At 39.4% G+C, this 20,979-nt stretch overlaps 1 protein-coding gene and 1 pseudogene across 3 annotated transcripts in view; one reads left to right on the top strand and one right to left on the bottom strand.

Moving 5' to 3' along the window:
- The window catches only part of LOC149462988 (heat shock cognate 71 kDa protein-like), a 53,324-nt gene extending 33,387 nt beyond the window's left edge, over window positions 1–19,937 (top strand). For all 3 annotated transcript variants that reach the window (XM_089676053.1, XM_089676052.1, XM_089676051.1), the window contains exons 4-9: window positions 7,473–7,625; window positions 9,972–10,527; window positions 12,120–12,322; window positions 13,755–13,953; window positions 15,711–15,943; window positions 18,068–19,937. In XM_089676053.1, the coding sequence (XP_089532179.1) occupies window positions 7,473–7,625; window positions 9,972–10,527; window positions 12,120–12,322; window positions 13,755–13,953; window positions 15,711–15,943; window positions 18,068–18,280 (1,557 nt within the window). In that variant the 3' untranslated portion in view covers window positions 18,281–19,937. The remainder of the gene's footprint in view (window positions 1–7,472; window positions 7,626–9,971; window positions 10,528–12,119; window positions 12,323–13,754; window positions 13,954–15,710; window positions 15,944–18,067) is intronic.
- On the bottom strand, window positions 17,040–17,205 carry LOC149462989 (U2 spliceosomal RNA; annotated as a pseudogene).
- Window positions 19,938–20,979: the final 1,042 nt, after the last annotated feature.

Here is a 20,979-nt window from a genome sequence, read left to right as displayed (position 1 = left end):
AAGAAAACTGACGATCCCCGCAGGATGGATCGGATCCATCCTGCAGGAATCGTCAGCTTGCTTTACAACTTACTTTTTTGTGGAGCGGGTCCGTTGTCACCCCGTGTGGTAGGTATCACCCGGTGCGGCACGCACCCCCTGCACCTGCCTTGGGACGCCACTGGTTATGCCTGACCTTAGCAGGGACCTCTTCTTCAACGTTGTCTAAGAAATCTGTCAGGGTGTCGCTGCTGTTTACAGGTTCATATGCTGAGGCAGATTCTGTCAGTGAGGCTTCCCCTTTGCTCTCATCTGACATGCTCACTAGAGCACCTTTCCATTTGCATTTTGGCCACTGAATTTATAGGTACGTATTGCAACTCGTGGGGAAAAAGAGCACCTGGCTGTCAGGGACTACTTGAACCGCTAAAAAAAAATTTACCGGCAAGTGCTAGCAGAGATCAGGCCTGATTCTGCGAACACTGCGGTTTTGTGAGCAATGTATCAAGTGACAGTGACCTACTGACACTGTACTTGCTGGGGGAGAAGGGGAGGGTAAGCGTAGGGGCTAAATGCAGGTGCTGGCAGGTGCCGGGGCTGATCTCGCTAATGCTTCATTTTTGGGGATGCTATACTAATGTGAACGCTGGTATAGTGCTGATCTGATCAAATATATTGATCCGTTCAAACACTATACTAGCAATGGAGGTTTATTGTGTATGTGAGCGTGTTCCTGGCTATCAAGGGGTTAAATGTGATTACTAGTGTACTGACGGGCAATCTGACGGTATCTTGGAAGGGCGCGAAAACCGCGGGAATGTGAATCACGTGTATATATACGTGATTTTGCGCACCCATGCCGCCCTGTAGCAGTATTTCTACTATAGGGTGGCGCAGAAGCAGTTAAACATGTACAGTACAAAAAATTTAAAAATCAAATTTCATCATAAATTTAGGCCAAAATGTATTCTGCGGCATATCTTTGCTAGAAAAAAAAACCAATATGTGTAAATGAATTGGTTTATGTGAAAGTTATAGCGTTTACAAATGGAGGTATAGAATTTTTTTTTTTAGCTAATAATGGTGGCGATCAGCGACTTATAGCGGTGATCAACTACTTATAGCGACACTGTGGCTGGCATTCTGACACTGGGGGGAACTGTCTTGGTGTCACTGACATCCCTAGTGACACCAACAGAGTGATCAGTGCTAAAAAAAAAGCACTGACTCTGTACAAATGGCACTGGGCAGGAAGGGGTTAACATGATGGGCGATCAAAGGGTTAACTGTGTGCTGGGAGTGTTTTACTAGGGGGTGGGGGGTGTGTGCTTCACTGTCAGCATACTGCTCTGGATGGCTGTGCACAGCTATCCAGAGCAGTGTGCCCGCGCCAACAGGGAAGAGGACTGTTAGTAATCAAAGCAGCCCTCCTCCACATCTGTGATCGTTGGTAATCACTGGGCGTCGGCAGGTAATCACCGGCTGGGATACGGTGATTGACAGCCGTGGCCATGAACCCGGAAATGTTCCTACCCAGAAATGCAAAATCATGTATATATATATGTGTTGTGCACCCGTGCCGCCCTGTAGCAGTATTTCTGCTATAGGGCGGAGGGGAAGTAGTAAAGCACTATATTGTAAATAAAAGAAAACAAGAAAATAATGGAGTTGATTTACTAAAGACAAATAGACTGTACACGTTGTAAAGTGCAGTTGCACTCTGCAAGTACAGTTGCTCCAGAGTAGAGTAAATGATGTAAAGCTTCACTTTGTAATGAATACCCAATCACATGCAAGGAAAATAAATAAAATAGAATTTTTGCTTGCAGATGACTGGATGATGGAAGTCAGCAGAGCTTCATCACATTTAGTAAGCTCTGGAGCAACTGTACTTTGCAAAATGCACGTGTTTTTTCCTTTAGTAAATCACCCCCAATGTCATATCTGAATAAAAAAAAAACTATTAGAAACATTAAGAAATATATATTAATACATATACATAATTAATATAAAGAACTTAAAAATATAGTAATTATAAATATATTGAATTAATTGTAGATTAAAAATAAAAATCCACTCTGTTCAAAAGAGGGTTATGTCTTGTCTCATCCATATATAGGGTTGCCACCTCATCCCTTTAAAACTGAACATATATTGAATACACAGATTCTGTGGCTGATTAGGGTGGTAAATTAACTCACTTGGTGCCTTATCTGCAATAAATTTGCCTCTGAAGCTGTGTAATTAATATGTGTTTGGTTTTAAAGGGATGAGGTGGCAACCCTATCCATACAGCCTAATAAAGATTACATGAGCTAATTGATGGTGATTCATAAAATCTTTTTGAATCATAGTGTATCCAATTACAAGTAATTAACTCCAAATTATAAAGCATGTAAATATAAGATTCTTTGAGTCACCAATAATTAATTCATGTTGAAATCTTTAAAAGGATGGATGAAAATAGACATAGCCCTCTAGTGAATGGACCAAATATGCCTACATGTTTAATCCATAATTGAGTTCTAATTACATTTAATTAATAATTAATTGTTAACATATTTTCTAAGTTCTAATTTTTTACAGTATACAATCTTTATTTTTTATTATTATTATACAGGATTTATATACTGTAGCGCCAACAGTTTGTGCAGCGCTTTACAATATAAGGGAGACAGTACAATTACAATACATTTCAGTACAGATGGAATAGGAGGGCCCGGCTCGTGGAGCTTACAATATAAAGGAAGGGGGAGGTGATACAAAAGGTGACAGCTTTACATTTTATTTTAAAATCAATTATATTTACAGCTTTATATATTTATAGCCCTGAAGAAAGGGGACTCTCCCAATCCCCAAAACGCAGTGGCTTTTTTTTGCAATTTTTAATAAAATACTACTCTGGACTTTTAAAGGTGACATGGTTCTTATTTTCCTTTTCCTATATTTACTTTTTTTTTCTAAAGACCACCTATGGCAGTCCAAGGATAAAAACAGCTGAAAGTCGACTCTAATACACCTGTTAAATACACACTGGGGTTGATTTACTAAAACTGGAGAGTGAAAAATCTGGTACTGTTGTGTATAGTAGCCAATCAGCTTCTACCTTCAGCTTGTTCAATTAAGCTTTGAAAAGAAAAACAACAAAAACACTGGAAGCTGATCTCTATGGTCTCTATGCACAGCTGCACCAGATTTTGCACTCTCCAGTTTTAGTTAATCAACCCCTCTGAGTAATCCAGTGGTTCTTTGCCACCTGAAGAATTTTTATTATACAGGATTTATATTATTATACAGAATTTATATAGCGCCAACAGTTTGCGCAACGCTTTACAAAACGAAGGCAGACATTACAGTTACAATACAATTTGGTACAAGAGGAAACAGAGGGCTCTGCCCATTAGAGCTTACAATCTAAGAGGAAGGGTTGAGTATTACAAAAGGTAATAGATGTGGGGGATGAGCTGATGGAGGAAATAAAAGGCAGTTTACTAGTTAGAAGCAGGATAGACTTCTTTAAAGAGAACGGTTTTCAGGGATCATCTGAAGGTGGATAGATTAGGGGATAGTCGGACAGATTGGGGTAGGGAGTTCAATAGGATAGGAGAAGCTCGGGAGAAGTCTTGGAGGTGAGCATGGGAGGAGATGACATGGGAACTAGAGAGCAGATGATCTTGGGAGGATCGAAGAGAGCGGTATGGTTGATATTTTGAGACCAGGTTGGTAATGTAGCTGGGGGCAGAGTTGTGGATGGCTTTGTCAGTTGTTGTCAGTATTTTGATTTTTATTTGTTAAGCGAGCAGGAGCCAGTGGAGGGATTGGCAGAGAAGGGTAGAAGACACTGAATGATTGATAATGTGGATGAGCCTGGCAGCAGCATTCATGATGCACTGGAGGGAGGATAGTCTATGTAAAGGTAAGCTAATGAGGAGGGAGTTGCAGTAGTCAATGCAAGAGATAACCAGGGAGTGAATTAGGAGCTTTGTGGTATCATTGGTTAAAAAAGGGGCATATTCTGAAGATGTTGCAGAGGTTGCGGCAGCATGATTTGGACAGGGATTGGATGTGGGCCTGAAAGGATAGTTCAGAATTCATGGTTACCTCTAGCACCCTGGCATGCGGGGATGGGTTGATAGCGGTGCTATTGATCCTGACGGAGAAATCAGGGGAAGAGGAACGTGGGGGAGGAAATATTATGAGCTCAGTTTTGGATATATTGAGTTTTAGGAAGTGGTGTGACATCCAGGCTGATATGTCTGTTAGTAAATCGGTGATACGTGAGGAAACTGATGGGGTAAGCTGAGGAGTAGAGAGATAGATTTGTGTGTCATCAGCATAGAAATGGTATTGGAAACCATGGTAAGTTATCAGCTGACCCAAGGAAGATCGAGAATAGAAGAGGTCCAAAGACAGAACCTTGGAGGACCCCTACAGTTAGAGGAGTAGGAGAGGAAGAAGTAGAGTTGTAAGTGACACTGAAGGTGCGGTGAGATAGGTAAGATTTGAACCAATGGAAACCAAGTAAATAAAGTTTTTTGAGGAGGAGGGGGTGGTCAACTATGTCCAAGGCAGCGGAGAGGTCCAAGAGTAAGAGTACAGAATAGTGTCCATTGGTTTTAGCTGTTAGCAAGTTGTTTGTGATTTTTAGGAGGGCAGTTTCTGTGGAGTGTTGTGGGTGAAATCCAAATTGAAGGGGATCGAGAAGGTTATTCTCAGTAAGGTAGCAGCTCAGCCGGTTGTAGACTAGACGTTCAAGGAGTTTGAAGGTAAAAGTGAATAAGGAGATGGGTCTTAGGTTGCTAAGATTGGTGGGGTCCAGTGAGGCCTTTTTAAGTACGGGGTGACTAGCGCATGTTTTAGGGAAGATGCCAGTAGAAAGGAAGAGATTGAAGATATGTGTTAAAGAGTGAATAATAGAGCCAGAGGGTGACCGTAGTATTTGCGAGGGAACAGGGTCCATGGGACAGGTGTTTAGGTGGGCTTTAGAAAAAAGTTTACCAACCTCCTCTATAGTAGTTGGGTTAAACAACGGAAGTATAGATTGTGCAGGTGGACAAGGAGTGTAGGGTGAGGGAGATATCTGTACAGTGGAGATCTGTCACAAATTGTAACAATCTTATTTTTGAAGTGATTAGCGATCTCCTGGGCAGTGAGTGGGTTAGTGGGTAGAAGTAAAGGATGAAGTAGAGAGTTAAAGGTAGAAAACAGTTGACGGGGATTGCGTGAGAAGGTGTTAATGAGAGTGATAAAATAGGTCTGTTTGGCAGTGTGGAGAATTATTGATTGTTTTAGTTCTTAGCATTCAAATACACAGAGCATGCCATGTATCAAAATCAATCAAATAGTAAGACTAAACCTGTTCTATTTGTTTCCTTTTTGATGAATGAAGAATTATACATTTACAGCAAACCCTGTAATTCAGGTTAAAGGGACAATGAAAATATACATAAGCAGAGGTGACTTTCTGTGAAAATCACCAGATCAAGCAATGCAGACATCTGAGCTATATGCATATCCCGACTTTCCTTGTACAAGCTGAGCTTGGCTATGCCTCTTATTGGCCAGTAAGGCTGCATATAACCCTAAAGCTGAATTCCAGGTATGGCAATTTTTACATAGTTACATTGGTCCAGCTTGGATCAATGAAACATACCTGTTGGATCCTCATGGAAGCTGGAAGTCACTGAATTAGACACCACTACTACATTGATTGCTGCTATCCTCCCAGACTAGTGGCAAGTGGCTTCCCTGTTCCTTACTCAAAACAATAAATGCAAACTGTTCTCTGATTTACCGAACTGCTTAGCATGGTACCCAGAAGCTGGCTGAGATCACTGTAGAATGGTGCATACTTCAGTGATTTCAAGTTTCTATGGGGATCCCACAGATATCGCAAATACTGTACATATGTACGTTAGTTCAAGCTGGATCAATGTAACTCTGTAAAAATTGCCATACCTGGAATTTTTTAAAGTCATTCTAAAGGCTGAAGTTTTTTTTTTACTTTTATGCATTCTTGAAGGTAAAAAAAATCTGCAGTGTGCAGCTCCCCCCTCAGTCCCCTATTAATTACCTGAGCCTGATCTTGATCCAGCGATGTGTATGAGAGCAGCAGATCTCCTGGGTCTCTCCTTCCTCATTGGCTCAGACATAGCAGCGGGTGCCATTGGCTCCAGCTGCTGTCAATCACAGCCAGTAGAGGAGGGAGTGGGGGGTGGGGCCAAGCCATGCTTCTTGTGTCTTATTGACACACAGAGGCGGCAAGCACGAGTGACCCCAGAACAAATGGCTTTTTCAGGGGGCACTCAGCAGGGGGAAGGAGCCAGGATCGCTGTTGGGGAACCCAAGAAGAGGAGGATCGGGGCTGCTTTGTGCAAAACCATTACACAGAGGCAGTGGTGTATCTAGGTTTTGTGCTGCCCTAGGAAACACAAACATCTCTCCCCCCCAACCTTCAACTTGGAGAGAGCCTGACACTGACCAACACCCCCCCCACTGTGGAGAGAGCATAACACTGACCAACAACCCCCCAAAGGAGAGAGCCTGACACTGACCAACACCCCCCCCAACCGCGGAGAGAGAATAACATCAACCAGCAACCAACCCCCCCAAAAGATAGAGCTTGACACCAGCCAACACCACCCCCCCACCTTCCTGGCCGAGAGAGTCTTCCACTACCACTGCTTCCCCCATGCACTCACTGCCACCCACCTCCCATCCCTGGCAAGAGAGAGAGAAAGAAACTCACACACTCACCTTCACAGCTCTGGACATTCACGGGAACGAGAGTCAGGATCTGCATACACCATCAAGCAGCCCGCACGCTCTCTTGAATCCCACCTGGTCACCATGTGGTGTGTGTTCCTTCTTCTGGGGGGCAGTGCTGAAGAGGAAATGAAAGCTGTAGAGGAAATGAAAAATAAGGTAAGTATTCCTTTATTTTACACCCCCCTAAACTGAGGATTTATACTGTTTGTAGTATCACTATACTGTATATGTTTTACAGTAATGCGTACAGAGTTGATGCATTTATACTATTTATACTGGAGGTGGAGGGGGAGTGGGGGTGCACAAAATTTATTTTTAAAAGCTCAGTAGAATTTAACTTTAGGAACCAACAGAGATGGGAGGGTAGGCTCAAAGATCTGTTCTTACAGAAAGCTTAGATTTGCATATGGATATTTTGCATATTGCAATGATGACAAGCTTTCACAGAAGTAAACCTCAGCTTATGCATTTTTTGACAGGTTTAACCAAGATGCAAGTAAATGTATTAAACTTTACTAGTCTATTCAGGTGAGACAGTAACTAAGATGTTAATTTATTGGTGTATTTACTTGTATTCGTTTATATGATTTTACCAGCATCTCCTATGGCTTACCCCACCACAAGTCGATACTACAGTACAGTATATAGATAGCACAGAATCAATATCTAAATCAGATTTTTCAAAAGCTTTGGTACCCTGAATTTGTAATTTTTTTTCTCTTTAGACAATCACTAATGCAGTGATCACTGTTCCGGCTTACTTCAATGATTCCCAGAGACAGGCAACTAAAGATGCTGGAACCATTTCTGGTCTCAATGTCCTCCGTATCATCAATGAGCCAACTGCAGCTGCCATAGCTTATGGTCTGGACAAGAAGGTAAGAGCTATGACACCAACCTAGATATTTGATGCAATTTCGTCATTATACAGCTACCTACACAAGGTGGCTTCTGACAATCTGGAATAAAACAATTAGATAGGTGATCCCTTGAATGGTTGTCTATTCACCTATAGCACTTATCAACCAAAAAAGAGCCTCAGGATTTCTCAAAAGTCTGTAAGACAAACATTGAAAATTCTGGTCAGGGTCTTTAGCACCATAAAGTGGAGCTGATCCTGGTCTCCTGATATAATAGTTCGAGAACTTTACATAGACATACAGTTTCACAATAACGTGAGTAGAGCTGGTTCTGCATGTTAAATTTGGAGCAAATTTCAAAGATTCTGATGGCAAAACCCACTTTTCATTTTTTTGTTAGTTTGGATTCACAAAAGGCTTCTGGCAGAAAAGGTCCTAAGGGTTCTGCAGAGGCTGTTTTGCCCTATATCTGCTGCTTGAAAAAAAATCCCAATAAGCGTATATTGATTGCTTTGTGTGAAAGTTATAGCATCTACAAACTATGGTATAGATCAGGGGTAGGCAACCTGAGAGCCGCAGGACTACAAGTTCCATCATGCCTCTGCAAGTCATAGCTGTAACTGTCAGTTTTGTAATCTTTGCAAAGCCTCATGGGAACTGTAGTTCCACAACAGCTAGAGAGCCACAGGTTGTCTACCCCTGGTATAGATAATAGAATTTACACAGCTTTTACTTTCTGACTGCCTATCACATTTCTTGAGGTACTAAAATACCAGCATAGTACAAACACCCCCAAATGACCCCTTTTCAGAAAGTAGACACCCTAAGCTATCTGTTGAGAGGCAAGTTGAGTCCATGGGAGATTTATTTATTTTTTCCACAAGAAGATGCTTAACTTCCTCATTTCACTTCCTCACTACCTATCACAGTTTCGGAGGCCCTGAAATACCAGGATAGCACCAATCCCCCCCCCCCCAAATGACCCCTTTTTGGAAAGTAGACACCCCAAGTTTTTTTAAAAGAGGCATGATGACTATTTTGCAGATACTTTTTTTCACAAGGTTTTGAAATATAAAAAAAAGAAAAGAAAAAATATGTTTTTGTTTTGTTTCTTCATTTTCCAAAACTTGTGGCAACAAACAAGATCTGCAAAATACTCACCATGCTTCTTGGGGTGTCTACTTTCCAAAAAGAGGTCATTTGGGGGGTTAGGTGCTATCCTGGCATTTCAGGGCCTCCGAAACTGTGATAGGTAGTCAGGAAGTGTAATGAAGAAATAAAGCCCTTTAAAAGCCTGAAGGTGCTTATTGGATTTTGGAGTCCTGTACTTGGCTATACTGCCAAAAAGTCTCACATGTGGAATCCCCATACTCGAGAGAAGTAGCAGAATGTATTTTGGGCAGTAATTCCACATATACCCATGGCATGTGTGAGCAATAAATAATTTAAGTGTCAATTTTGTGTAAAAAAAAAAATATTTTTTTTTGTAATTTTCCAAAAAGTTGTGGTAAAAAAATAAATTCTTCTATTGACTCAAGATTCCTCTCAGCAAATAGTTTGGGGTGTCTACTTTCCAAAAAAGGGGTCATTTTGGAGGGGAGGGGCATTTTATGCCCAGCATTAGAAGTTTATGCCACACATCATTCACTCTTCTAACCACTTGAAGACCAAGCCTAACACCTTTTGTTCACATGAAAAAAATCTGTATTTTTTTGCTTGGAAATTACTTTGAACCTCCAAACATTTAATATTTTTTAAAGCAGACACCCTAGTGAATAAAATGGTGGGTGCTGCAATTTTTCATGTCACATAGTACTCGCGCAGCGATTTTTCAAATGCAACAGCAGCTGTGCTAAAGGGGCAACACATTACATATAATTATTGAGGATACTCGTAATACCGTGGGCAATTTTAATTTTAATTATGTAGAAAATTGCATGTTTATTTAACACTGTATATAATCTTTGTTTTATGAATAAACATTTAATACATGACAAAACATTTCTCAGAGCATTGAGAGTTTCTTAAGGAGACTGCATGGCAGTAGCAGTCTGCCTTGCAGTACTGCTTTAACTGAAGGCTCTGAGGAGATGGGAGGAAAAGTGAAAAGGTCAAGGGATTTATTTGCCAAATAAAATACAATAAATTATAGCATATTATTATGCAATTTTTGAAATTTATCTGACTTTAAAAAAGTTTATTTATTTATTTATTTTTCTTGACCAAAGTAAAAGAGAATGTAGCATACAATATACATTTCCTGTAATACTTTTCACTAGCAACATCCTCTCTAATAAACTGTGCATAATGCTTTTGTCCAAGAGTAAATGTGAATCTCTTTTCTTCTTCTCTGTAAACATCTAGGTGGGTGGTGAGAGAAATGTCTTGATTTTTGACCTTGGTGGTGGTACTTTTGATGTCTCCATTCTTACCATAGAAGATGGTATATTTGAGGTCAAATCTACTGCTGGAGACACTCATTTGGGTGGAGAGGACTTTGATAATCGTATGGTAAACCACTTCGTTGGAGAGTTCAAACGCAAGCACAAGAAAGATATAACTGAGAACAAGCGTGCCATTCGTAGGCTACGTACAGCCTGTGAGCGCGCCAAGCGTACCCTGTCTTCCAGCACTCAAGCCAGTATTGAGATTGACTCCCTCTTTGAGGGCATAGATTTTTACACTTCCCTCACCAGAGCCCGCTTTGAGGAACTTAATGCAGACCTCTTCCGTGGGACTCTGGAGCCAGTAGAGAAGGCTCTGAGAGATGCCAAGCTGGACAAGGCTCAGATTCATGACATTGTACTAGTTGGAGGGTCCACTCGCATTCCAAAGATCCAAAAGCTTCTGCAGGACTTCTTCAATGGAAGAGAACTCAACAAAAGTATTAACCCAGATGAGGCTGTAGCCTATGGAGCAGGTAAGTCTTATATTCTATGTACAGAAATGTATAACACCTGAGCACTATCCTACTAATTAACAAAATAAAAAAAATGGCATGGTGCCGATTTTGGATATTTGTGGCCTAAATAGTAGTACTGCCATAAATTAAAAACCCTACTTTGTCAGTCACATTACTGACACAGCTTCATGTGCAATGCAGCATCCAGATGTTAAAGTAAGCATCTGAAGATAAAACTTTTTTTTGTTTTGAATAGAGTAGTAAATGGTTAAAACAATTGTCAGTTTTTTTGTCCCAACAGGGAGTATTAACTTCAGGTAAGTACTTAAACCCCTCCAAAGTAACGTACATCTTTCTGAAACATCTATCATTGGAACAACTGTCCCCATTTTTCTCGCTTGGCCCCTGTTCTACCAATTCTCCACTCTACCCAAAAAAAACATAAGTTTTGGTTTTAGATACAGTACACTTTAATGCCAACCCCTGACAAAGCTTTTTTTTTTTAGTTTTGAGTAAAAGTGGGGAACGGTAAGAACTAGAGATGAACAATTTCTGGAAATGTTGATGGCATGGGAAAAAAAAAATTTCCCCTGTTTGTTTTTCCAGAAAAGCTACACTGGAGCCTTTCCCATGCAGTGCCCCCTAGTAGCAGAAATGCACACTTCTCTTGTTTGAGAACTGCACTGAGAAGTACAGTGTTGCTTGAATTGTATTCCAGGATTCCCTGGTCTTCAGCTGAGAGAACTTGCAATAATTTAGGATTTACATAAAGTCTCATAAATCTTTCATTAAGGCCTTCCCATGTTATCATGTTATATAGTTTGAATACCATGTGACAGACATATTATTTAGCATTGTGGAACATATTCCACACTCCTTTTTTTTTTTTTCCAGAAAAAAAATGGCTTTGGAAAAAAAACCAGAAAAAAAAACAGTTTTCCCTATTTTTCAATTTTTATCTAGGCCTTCCCATCTCTAGCAAGGACACCTGTAAGTTTTATAATTGACATCTGTCCACACTGGAGAGTTTTCTCCACACTTCTGTATACTTTAATACCAAGACATTGGGAAATCTCTTGAATGGGTGTCATACACAGCAACAAATACCTTACAGGGATTCTATCTCTTCCCAAAATATCCCATTGCACCCCCATAGTAAACTTGATTGATTTAGCCATAATATTTGGCAGTGGCAATTTGTAAAATAATGCGCTACATCCCTCCTCTTACTGCAGTGTCAAATTTGTGTAAATCACAAAACTAGCTAAACAGAATGAAAAATCATTTGGCAGATAGCAGAAAATATATATGTGTATTTAGCTTCTATTTGAAGTTCAGCTCCAGCTTTAAGTAAATAAATTAGACAGTAATGAGCAACATACAGTAACCCACAGCAAGCGACAATCATTTATTGTTGTGGCTGTTGTGAACAAATATACATTGTAACCTGCTAGTTGTGTAGATATTAACACTCTTTGCAACCTGTAAAGATGCTTCTAGTATTTACATTTAATTAATGTTCCAAATAACCTTTAAATCTCTTGTTACTTTTAATGATTAAAATTCCATTCCTCTGATGTTCTGGTATTTATTTATTTTTCTTATATTAGCTGTTCAAGCTGCAATCCTGTCCGGTGACAAATCGGAAAATGTTCAGGATCTTCTGCTGTTGGATGTCACCCCTCTCTCTCTTGGTATAGAGACAGCTGGAGGAGTCATGACTGTGCTAATTAAACGTAATACCACCATACCCACCAAGCAGACCCAGACCTTCACCACCTACTCTGACAACCAGCCAGGAGTCCTTATTCAGGTAATGGGTGCTGACAGACCAGTATAGCTAATAATTTCAGGTAGAAACACAGGTGTGATAATCGAAATTTTAAATAGGGATGAACCCAAAATATGGATAATTTGGTGAAATTTCACCATTCAGTAAAATGCATTTGAGTCAACTATTAAGATAAAATTAAATAATCTAAAGCTTTTTTTAATAAAAGTATAGTGCCCTAATTGTTTTTTATGGCTTATATCATGGTAAGGCAGACTAATGCTGGAATTTTAGGTGTGGTTATATTAAAGAAACCACAAAAACGGTTCTACTGCATGAAGTAAGAGTAAAGGATAGGCATGCAGGTCCACTAATGTGTATCAAGAATAAATGCTATTACTTGTTATATTTAATAGAATAAAAGTTAGTGAGAGTTACCCTCTTTATTTGTCCTGTTGACCATTGTTACCAGAATTAAAAGTGATGGGAAATTCAAAATTTTGAGTTAATTAAAACAGCAATAGGCGGGAATATTTCAATAGAGAAACTAAAGTTTTTGGCTTCTGATATTCTTTTTTTGTTTGTTTTTAAGGGTGCAGTTGGCTTTAAGTGGTCCCCAAGGGTTAGGGGATCTCCTCTTCTAAAAATGTTTATGGTTCTAGTAAAGCCATGAAGTGGGAGTACAGGATGGGAGTGCCAGTCCACTGATGTGTGTCCAGAATAAATGTTTTTACTTGTTGCACTCAAGAAAATAAAACTTTACCCTCTTTATTCGTTCTTTTGATCATTGTTACTAGAAGTAAAAGTTATGGGAAATCCAGAATTTTGAGTTCACCAGAACAGCAATAGAGGGGAAATCTCTCAATGGAAACACCAAAGTTTTCATTCCAGAAATACTGTTTTGTTGATTGGCTTCAAATGGCTTCTGAGTGTTATGGAATCTCTGATCCTGATTTTGTTTGTGTACCAAAAACCTGTTGGTTTAAGAACATGGTGTTAGACACTGAAGAAGAGAAAAATGCAACTATAAACTCTAACCCTTTGCTTCTCTAGAAAGGGTTTGTGTTTAATGCAGTGGTTAGCTTTGGGGTTTATCCACAAAGGCATTAATCACCAAATTAGCTCTTTGTTTGAATACAAAACAATTTTTTTCTGCCAAATTTCACTCAAGTTGTCTACATGGCAACATTTTGTTCACAGGAAAATTGTAAATCAATTTTGCCAAAAATGTCCTTAATTGTAAAAACTGCACACCAATTTTACCAATGGTTCTGTGATGACAGCTGAAAAACGTGAACCTTTGTACTCCATGCTTCATAATTATAGACAGAAAATATATGAAAAATAACACCCCTCACAAATTTCTGATCATTTGGTTGGGTAACAGTAATTCTGTTTGACTGAACTGCCAACATGGTTGGCATCTATAAAGCCACAGAATAATAGCCTATAGTTTTCCTGTCTTTTCTGGCAGGTATTTGAAGGTGAAAGAGCGATGACCAAGGACAACAATCTTCTGGGAAAATTTGAGCTAACCGGTATCCCACCTGCTCCACGTGGGGTTCCCCAAATTGAAGTGACCTTTGACATTGATGCCAATGGAATTATGAATGTGTCTGCTGTAGACAAAAGCACCGGCAAGGAAAATAAGATCACCATTACCAATGACAAAGGTTAGTAGAGAAAGTATGTAATGACCAAGGCTTAACAATTTCATGAAGGCACCAACAAGTTCAATTGTGTCACGCAAACCAAAATGTATCTCGTCTGTACTAGTATAATTGTCACATAATTGTTCCTGCTCCTGAACCATACCAGGCCATATGACCTGAAGGGGGGTGCTTCTGGGCAGGGGTCCCCCCAAAAGCACCTTGTCCCCATGTTCATGGGGACAAGGGGGCTTTACAATGGGGCCCCCACATCCTGCTCCCCCATGTGAACAATGGACGATGCCACCGCCAAACAGGTCTGCACTCGTCACTTGCCTGCTGGCGCCTGAAAGCTTTGGTTCCCACAGATGGTAAATAAACAAAGGGGTGTGGCCATTGGTAATAGTGGGTGACCTCGCACCTTTGTGCACCCGCCAACTGACAGTTCCAGTACCCAGTGCTGATGGTAAATAAACAAAAGTGTGGGGTCACCTGTCATCAGGTGACCCCTCCCCTTTGTTTATTTACCATTGGTGGGAACTGAAGCTGTCAGATGCTGGGAGGCAAGTGATGAGTGCGGACCTGTTTTTTTTTTTTTTTTTTTTTTTTTTTTTTTACAGGGGACGGCTTTCATGTTGGATTTACTTCGGGGGACATGGTTTTTGGGGTTTTTTTGTTAAAATTTGTCTGGTATAGATTGGGTGGGGATGCCCTCAGTGTTTTGTTTTTTAAATGTTACACTGGTTTGGATGCCATGGCTGGCATGCCGCCCCGCTCATTAACAACCAGCTATTCTTCACAATGAATTTGAATGTATTTGATACAAATACTTTGAATCCATTGGAAAAATTTAGAATTCGGTCGAAAACAAATAAACGAAACAAAACGAATTTCGTTACGAATGTAATGAAACTTAGTAACTTAAGGAAATTAAATAAAACTAATTTTTTGTTCTGTACATGTGTAATGTTTGCATACACCCATAAAAATGAGTTAAATAATAAAAAAGAAATTATATATATATATATATATATACACAGTATATATATATATACACATATATATATATATATATACACACACGCTGTATTTTTCTATATATACTGTATTTGCAAGTTGCACCCAAACTTCATGCTCTAGCTTTCTATTTATCTATCTATCTATCTATCTATCTATCTATCTATCTATCTATCTATCTATCTGTAATGGCAGACAGCAGTAAACTGGAGCATGAACTTTGGGTGCAACCTACAGCATTCAGAGACAAGAGACAGCAAAGGAATCTAAGGAACTCTCAGGACTCGTAAAATTCAAATAGTGGTAATTTACTATGCTAGTTAAACTACCACTATTTTTGTACTATACCTCCTATGAGTGCCTCAGATTCCTTTGATTTATATTATATAATACAGTACGTGTTCATGTGTAACATAATGTATTTTACCCTAAATGTGAGTTAAAATAAAAAAAAGTATGTATTACAGTACAGCAGTCTTGGGAAATTCTTCCCTTTTTCATTTGCCAAAAAGGTGGAAAATGCAGGTCAGCACTTTAGAAATCAAGCATGCACACACTTTTCTAATGCACATCACTGGAGCCCATGCGGCTTGAATTTGACCTATTAAGTGACATTATTATTGTATTCTTACAAAATGTGTATGTCAATGTCTTGGAAATTCAGTCTTTTGTTAAAAAAGGACATTTTTAAACATTGAAGCCTAACCAATTAAATATTTTATACCATTTAGAATAAAGTGTATGTGTATAAACTTTTCCGGCAGGCCGTCTCAGCAAGGAGGAGATTGAGCGTATGGTCACAGAAGCAGATAGGTACAAGGCTGAAGATGAAGCCCAGAGGGATAAGATTGCAGCCAAGAATTCTCTGGAGTCCTTGGCTTTCAATATGAAGAGCACTGTGGAGGATGAGAAGCTGAAGGACAAGATTAGCTCAGACGATAAACAGAAAATATTGGACAAATGTAATGAGGTCATCTCCTGGTTAGACAGGAACCAGGTATGTGTTTATATTATCATATGAACAATTTATTTTTGTAAATAATGTCACACATAACCTGGGTGGAGTCTTTAAACAAAGTATTGTTTTTTAACACATTTTTCAAAACAGTCATTGACAATGATTACTGCTGCAGACTAGATAGTTTTAATTCTTGTAGATACGTTCCTGTGTATGGAACAGCAAAACTTTATCACTGACTAGTAATGACCAGTCATTGAACAGTTATTGTATAACCATGTCAATCATCAAATAAGATGCTCGTATGGTATGAGTAACCTCCTACAGAGTAAAATGCGTTAGAAGGTTTGTACATTGGATGGAGTGGTCAGTTTGTTGAATGGAGTAATAAATCAATTTCAGGCTTGTAATATAGTGAGTAGTTAGACTTGTTTCCACTTTGGAGCTATTGCAAAGCATTAGATAAAATGGTTGACATTGTTATACAATATCTACTCATACCAATGGTAATAACACTACCATGTTCCCTTTGTTTTTTTCTGATCCTGCAAAAAAATCAAAAAACGAAGTGAACCAAAGCAGTGCACATGACGTAAACACAAAAATTGCACAGAATGTGTCACTAGTTCCTTTCTGAAGAGGAAGGACATCCCCAGAGTACAAGGCTCCTAACAAGGGCAATTACACTTTGGTCCACCTAGCCAAAAGGAAGAACCCTCTGCTCATGGCTAGAACCTACTGGGTGCCTAATACAGGGTGGGGGGTCTCCTGCAAAGATATCCTCCCCCCCAAGGAGGAAGGAACCTGATCTTCGCCTAGACCTCACAGTAGGCCTGAAGACCCAGATCTACAGTCCACAAGGCCTAGCCTATGAGTCAAGGTGCAGAAAAAAGAAGTGGTGTCATGGCCTAGTGCTTGTTCTCACAGTGGGTTTTGACCTTATAGTGATACTAAGAGCACTCTTGGGTAGCCACTCCTAGCGGATGCTTGACACCACAGGCTCTCTGCCTTCTAGACCCTCAGCCAGACTAGGCAGTTCTGCTGAAATCAAGAGGCACAGGGCCCCAAAGAATCCTTTACACTAAGGAAGAAGGTATTACCGACCCCCACCTTACCCAGTGGGAGCTTAGTTTGGATTTCTTCCCACAGGAAAGGTTCCTCAGTAAGCCTATTATACAAGCAGGGATACTGTACAGCCAGCTTCCCCAGCCAGAAGACCACAATTATGGTGTAGCACCCCTACTAGACACTTATAAGAATAGATACTACACTTGATCTTAGCCAAAAGTCCGAGAAGCGATTTTCAATTTTATTCCAAGGGCCTAAAGGTGCCCACTGCTGTCCACAAGCTGCTCTATAAATTTTAGTTAGTTCTTGGCTCAGCTAGGCATTCAATCCTATACTTATAGAGAGAAGAAAGATGCATTCAGATGCTGTTGTGGTAAGCACTAGGGATTGGAGCAGGTTTTCTAATGTGTTTAATCTATCATGTATTCCCTTCTCCCTCAGTTATCCACTGAGCATCTGCTGGGTCAATAGACATTGGATTGGCAACATGCAAATGGAATGTCCACATAAACTGTAATAATCTACACTGTCCTCTGATTTCTGATTCTAAGTAAATGGAATAACTATTGGAATGTGGAGAACCCCTAAAAGACATTTGGGTATAAAAAACTGAAAGTAAGGATTTTGTGTTAGTGAAGCTATATTTTGCCTATGGAGGCAAAGAAACATGTTAAATATAGCCCTGTACTCCCAACAGCAGCTTACACCTGCTTTCCGCTTGCTCCCTTGTCTCTTTGTTCACCTGGAAAAGTTGAGGGTAATACCCAGTATTTTGGTTGTGAGAGAACATTAGATTCACTAGCTTTACTCCCATGTGACAGTATTCATGCTTGGTGATTGGTTGAAAAGACATAGCCCGATGTGAGCCCCTGCTAGGATTGACCTGAATCCTGCACAGGGTTGCTACTCTGTCCTGCAATCAATAAGACAAGTAGTCTGAATTTCTAGTAAATGGGCTTGTTCTAGCTTCTGTTTTTGAAATTTAAAACAACTGCTTCCACAAATGTGACTTCTTTTCTATGATTTGCTCATTGCTGCACCATGAACATTACCAACCACTGTCCTCATCTGCATCTTTCTGTCTTTTCTGCTAAGATGGCCGAGAAGGAGGAGTATGAACATCAGCAGAAGGAGCTCCAAAACCTCTGCAATCCCATCATCACCAAGCTGTACCAAGGTGCTGGCGGAGCTGGTATGCCTGGTGGGATGCCTGGTGGGATGCCTGGTGGAATGCCTGGAGGATTTCCTGGAGCTGGTGGCACTGCAGCTGGTGGTTCTTCTGGACCCACCATTGAAGAAGTGGATTAAGAATTCCACCCATCCTCCCTCTGAAGCAGTTTACATGTCGTGGTCACCTTTTGGAACACACAGGGTCTATATGTGCTTTCAAACTTAAAGAGACTGTTAAATCCTTTCTTGTCTGCACAGCCTCAAATGTCCTTTGTTAGATGGGACTATATTTTTGGTTATCCAGTATTTGTACACTTTTTATGCTCACTGAAGTCTAATAACTATCATGGTATTTAGGCAACAAGATCCTGGGGTATCCCCATTAATATTCAAGATTTTCTATAGAGCTTGCAATGCATGCAGGTTTTTATTCATAGGCAAGCACTAAAATAATAGCTCCCTTTTAAGGCCTAAATACATGATTTACATGATTTATGAGGACATAAAAGTCAACTCTGTAATTTAGGCCTAAAGTCCAGGTGAAAGCCAAAGACCAAGGTCATAGCTAAGAGATTTGAAGAAAGCCTCCTCATCAAAGACCTTGCACTCGATTTACCTATTCTAAGATTTTTTTTATTTTTTAATTATTTTATCACATTGCTTTGGGAAGTCATATTTTTTTCTGTTATATTGGTTTTTAAAATTTCTCTGGAAGTCTAACTTCTAATAGAAACCAAACTTTTTAAGCCCTGAACCTACCATCTGACCTGACAGAGTTTATTATGTCTTAAACTGACAACAGGTACCATTAAAAATATATTTATTATTGTTTAATGAGTTGACTATTTGTCAAGTACATGGCCAATGACACCAAACACCATCCCAAGATTGTTTTAGGCCTTCCTTGTGGTTTTCCAAAGAATCGAATGTATCTAAATCCAAGAACAAAAATATTGTATAATATTGTTTCCAGTCCTTAGATGTGGTAGCTGCATAGGTTTCTTTTTTCAAGTTAAATACAAAATACCTGTTGATCCTGACAGAAAACCAGTGTCCTTCTCACTTCTTGTCAAGTAAAATTGAATCTCAAACAATGCTGTCTTCCTTCCAAGTTGTCTTCTGTAAACTACAAATCCCCCCCACCCTACCTGTAATGGAGATAAAGAGAGTAGGATATGTTTTTAGTCCAAATCAGGAGAGTAGCCTAGGTTGACAATGCTGCTATTCCATAGATACAATATGAAGAGGGAGTGTTGTCACCCTAGGACATAAGGTGTATTACTGACAGGATCACCAGTTAAAAAAATAAATAAGAGAAGGCTGAAAAAACACTAAACAACCACCACATCCTCGGACTGTAAGCTGCATATGTATATTTATATTTTTGTTTTTGAGTTCAGATACACTTTAACTTATTCATTGAGTCTGTTTTTTTCTTATGGGTTTCTATCTTAGCTTACAGACAATAAACTTATTTTATATGTAATTTACACTGAATATTTTCACAAGTTTTTCACAAGTTTGTTTCTTCAAAGTGGTATTGAAATTGTGGTTCTCACCCTTCGCAGTACACAAACGACAAGCTTTGAGAAAGGAAAATATAATTGTTTGTATTAGAAAACCTTATTGCTTGTGTTAGCTGCAAAAAAAGAAAAGAATTTATAAGCAATCATGCAGCATCTAGAATCAGGTTTGTTGTATCACTTTTGACACTGAAGTTTTAATGACTTTAGGCGTTATATTTAAATCAAGCAATAGCAAAGGCTCTGACTGGAATAAACAGTTGGGAAAATCATCTTTCTGTTTATTTCTTATAATGATATTGCTCTATAGTGATGATCTAATCCAGTCTTTCTATATTCCAACCCCAGAGGAACCCTTGAAATTTTCAGGTATCGGGAAACCCTACTAATGCAAACTCATTAGGGGTCAGTGGGAAAAATGTCCCTTGCATTGGTCTCATTGAAAAGAATACTTCTCTTACAATAGTGGTCAGAATGGTCAAAAAGACCCCTGGTGTCGTGAAGCTGGTTGTACCAAGTGACACTGGCCCTGGATCTATGCAGGTGTCATTAGATGGAAGGTAAATTAGTCAAAGCTCAAGAAACCTCTAGCAGTCTCAGGAGGAACCCTGGTTGAGAATGGTTGATATAATAACCTATAACCTGATTATACATTGTACCATACACACTGATTTATTGAGTAAATAAGTAAAACTGAATAAAACCAACTAATTAAGGGTCACAGGGAAAAATGCTCCTTACATTTGTCATCAATGAGAATACTGCCCCTGTTATCATAATGGTCAGAATGCTACAGCTAAAATGACCATTAGTGCCATGAAGCTGGTTGTACCAAGTGGCACTGACACCAGAACTATGCAGGCACCATCCGTTGGTAGGTCAATCAGTCAAAGCTCAAGAACCCCCTAACAATCTCTAGAGGAACCCTGATTGAGTATGGTTGAATAATCACCTATAACCTGATTATACTATACACACTGATTTATTGGGTCCAACTTCCATAACTGTATTAGACCCTTGTAATGGTAAGAAAATCTAATGGATAATATGGTCTTCTTATGGTTCCAACTGAATGGAGCAATTTAAAACAAAATAGTTAATTTTCTTGATTTCTTGACTTTTCGTGTAATACAGATATGCTAAGGCAATTCAGAAATTTTAAGTCTTAGAGACTGGAAACATTTCATAGAGTAATAATAACTCTTTGGGCTGCTGTAGAAGATCACATGCTCCTTAGCTGATCATTAAACTTAGCTGATCATTCTTAAATACACAGACTATAACTGGATACTAACATTTATAGGTAAAGTTGAT

The sequence above is a fragment of the Staurois parvus genome, unplaced genomic scaffold, assembly GCF_062004578.1.
Source record: "Staurois parvus isolate SC_StPar_1 unplaced genomic scaffold, SC_StPar_1.0 ptg000163l, whole genome shotgun sequence".
NCBI classification, from domain to species: Eukaryota; Metazoa; Chordata; class Amphibia; order Anura; family Ranidae; genus Staurois; species Staurois parvus.
The sequence above is the reverse complement of the archived record's forward strand: the minus strand, read 5'-3'. Positions and strand labels throughout refer to the sequence as shown.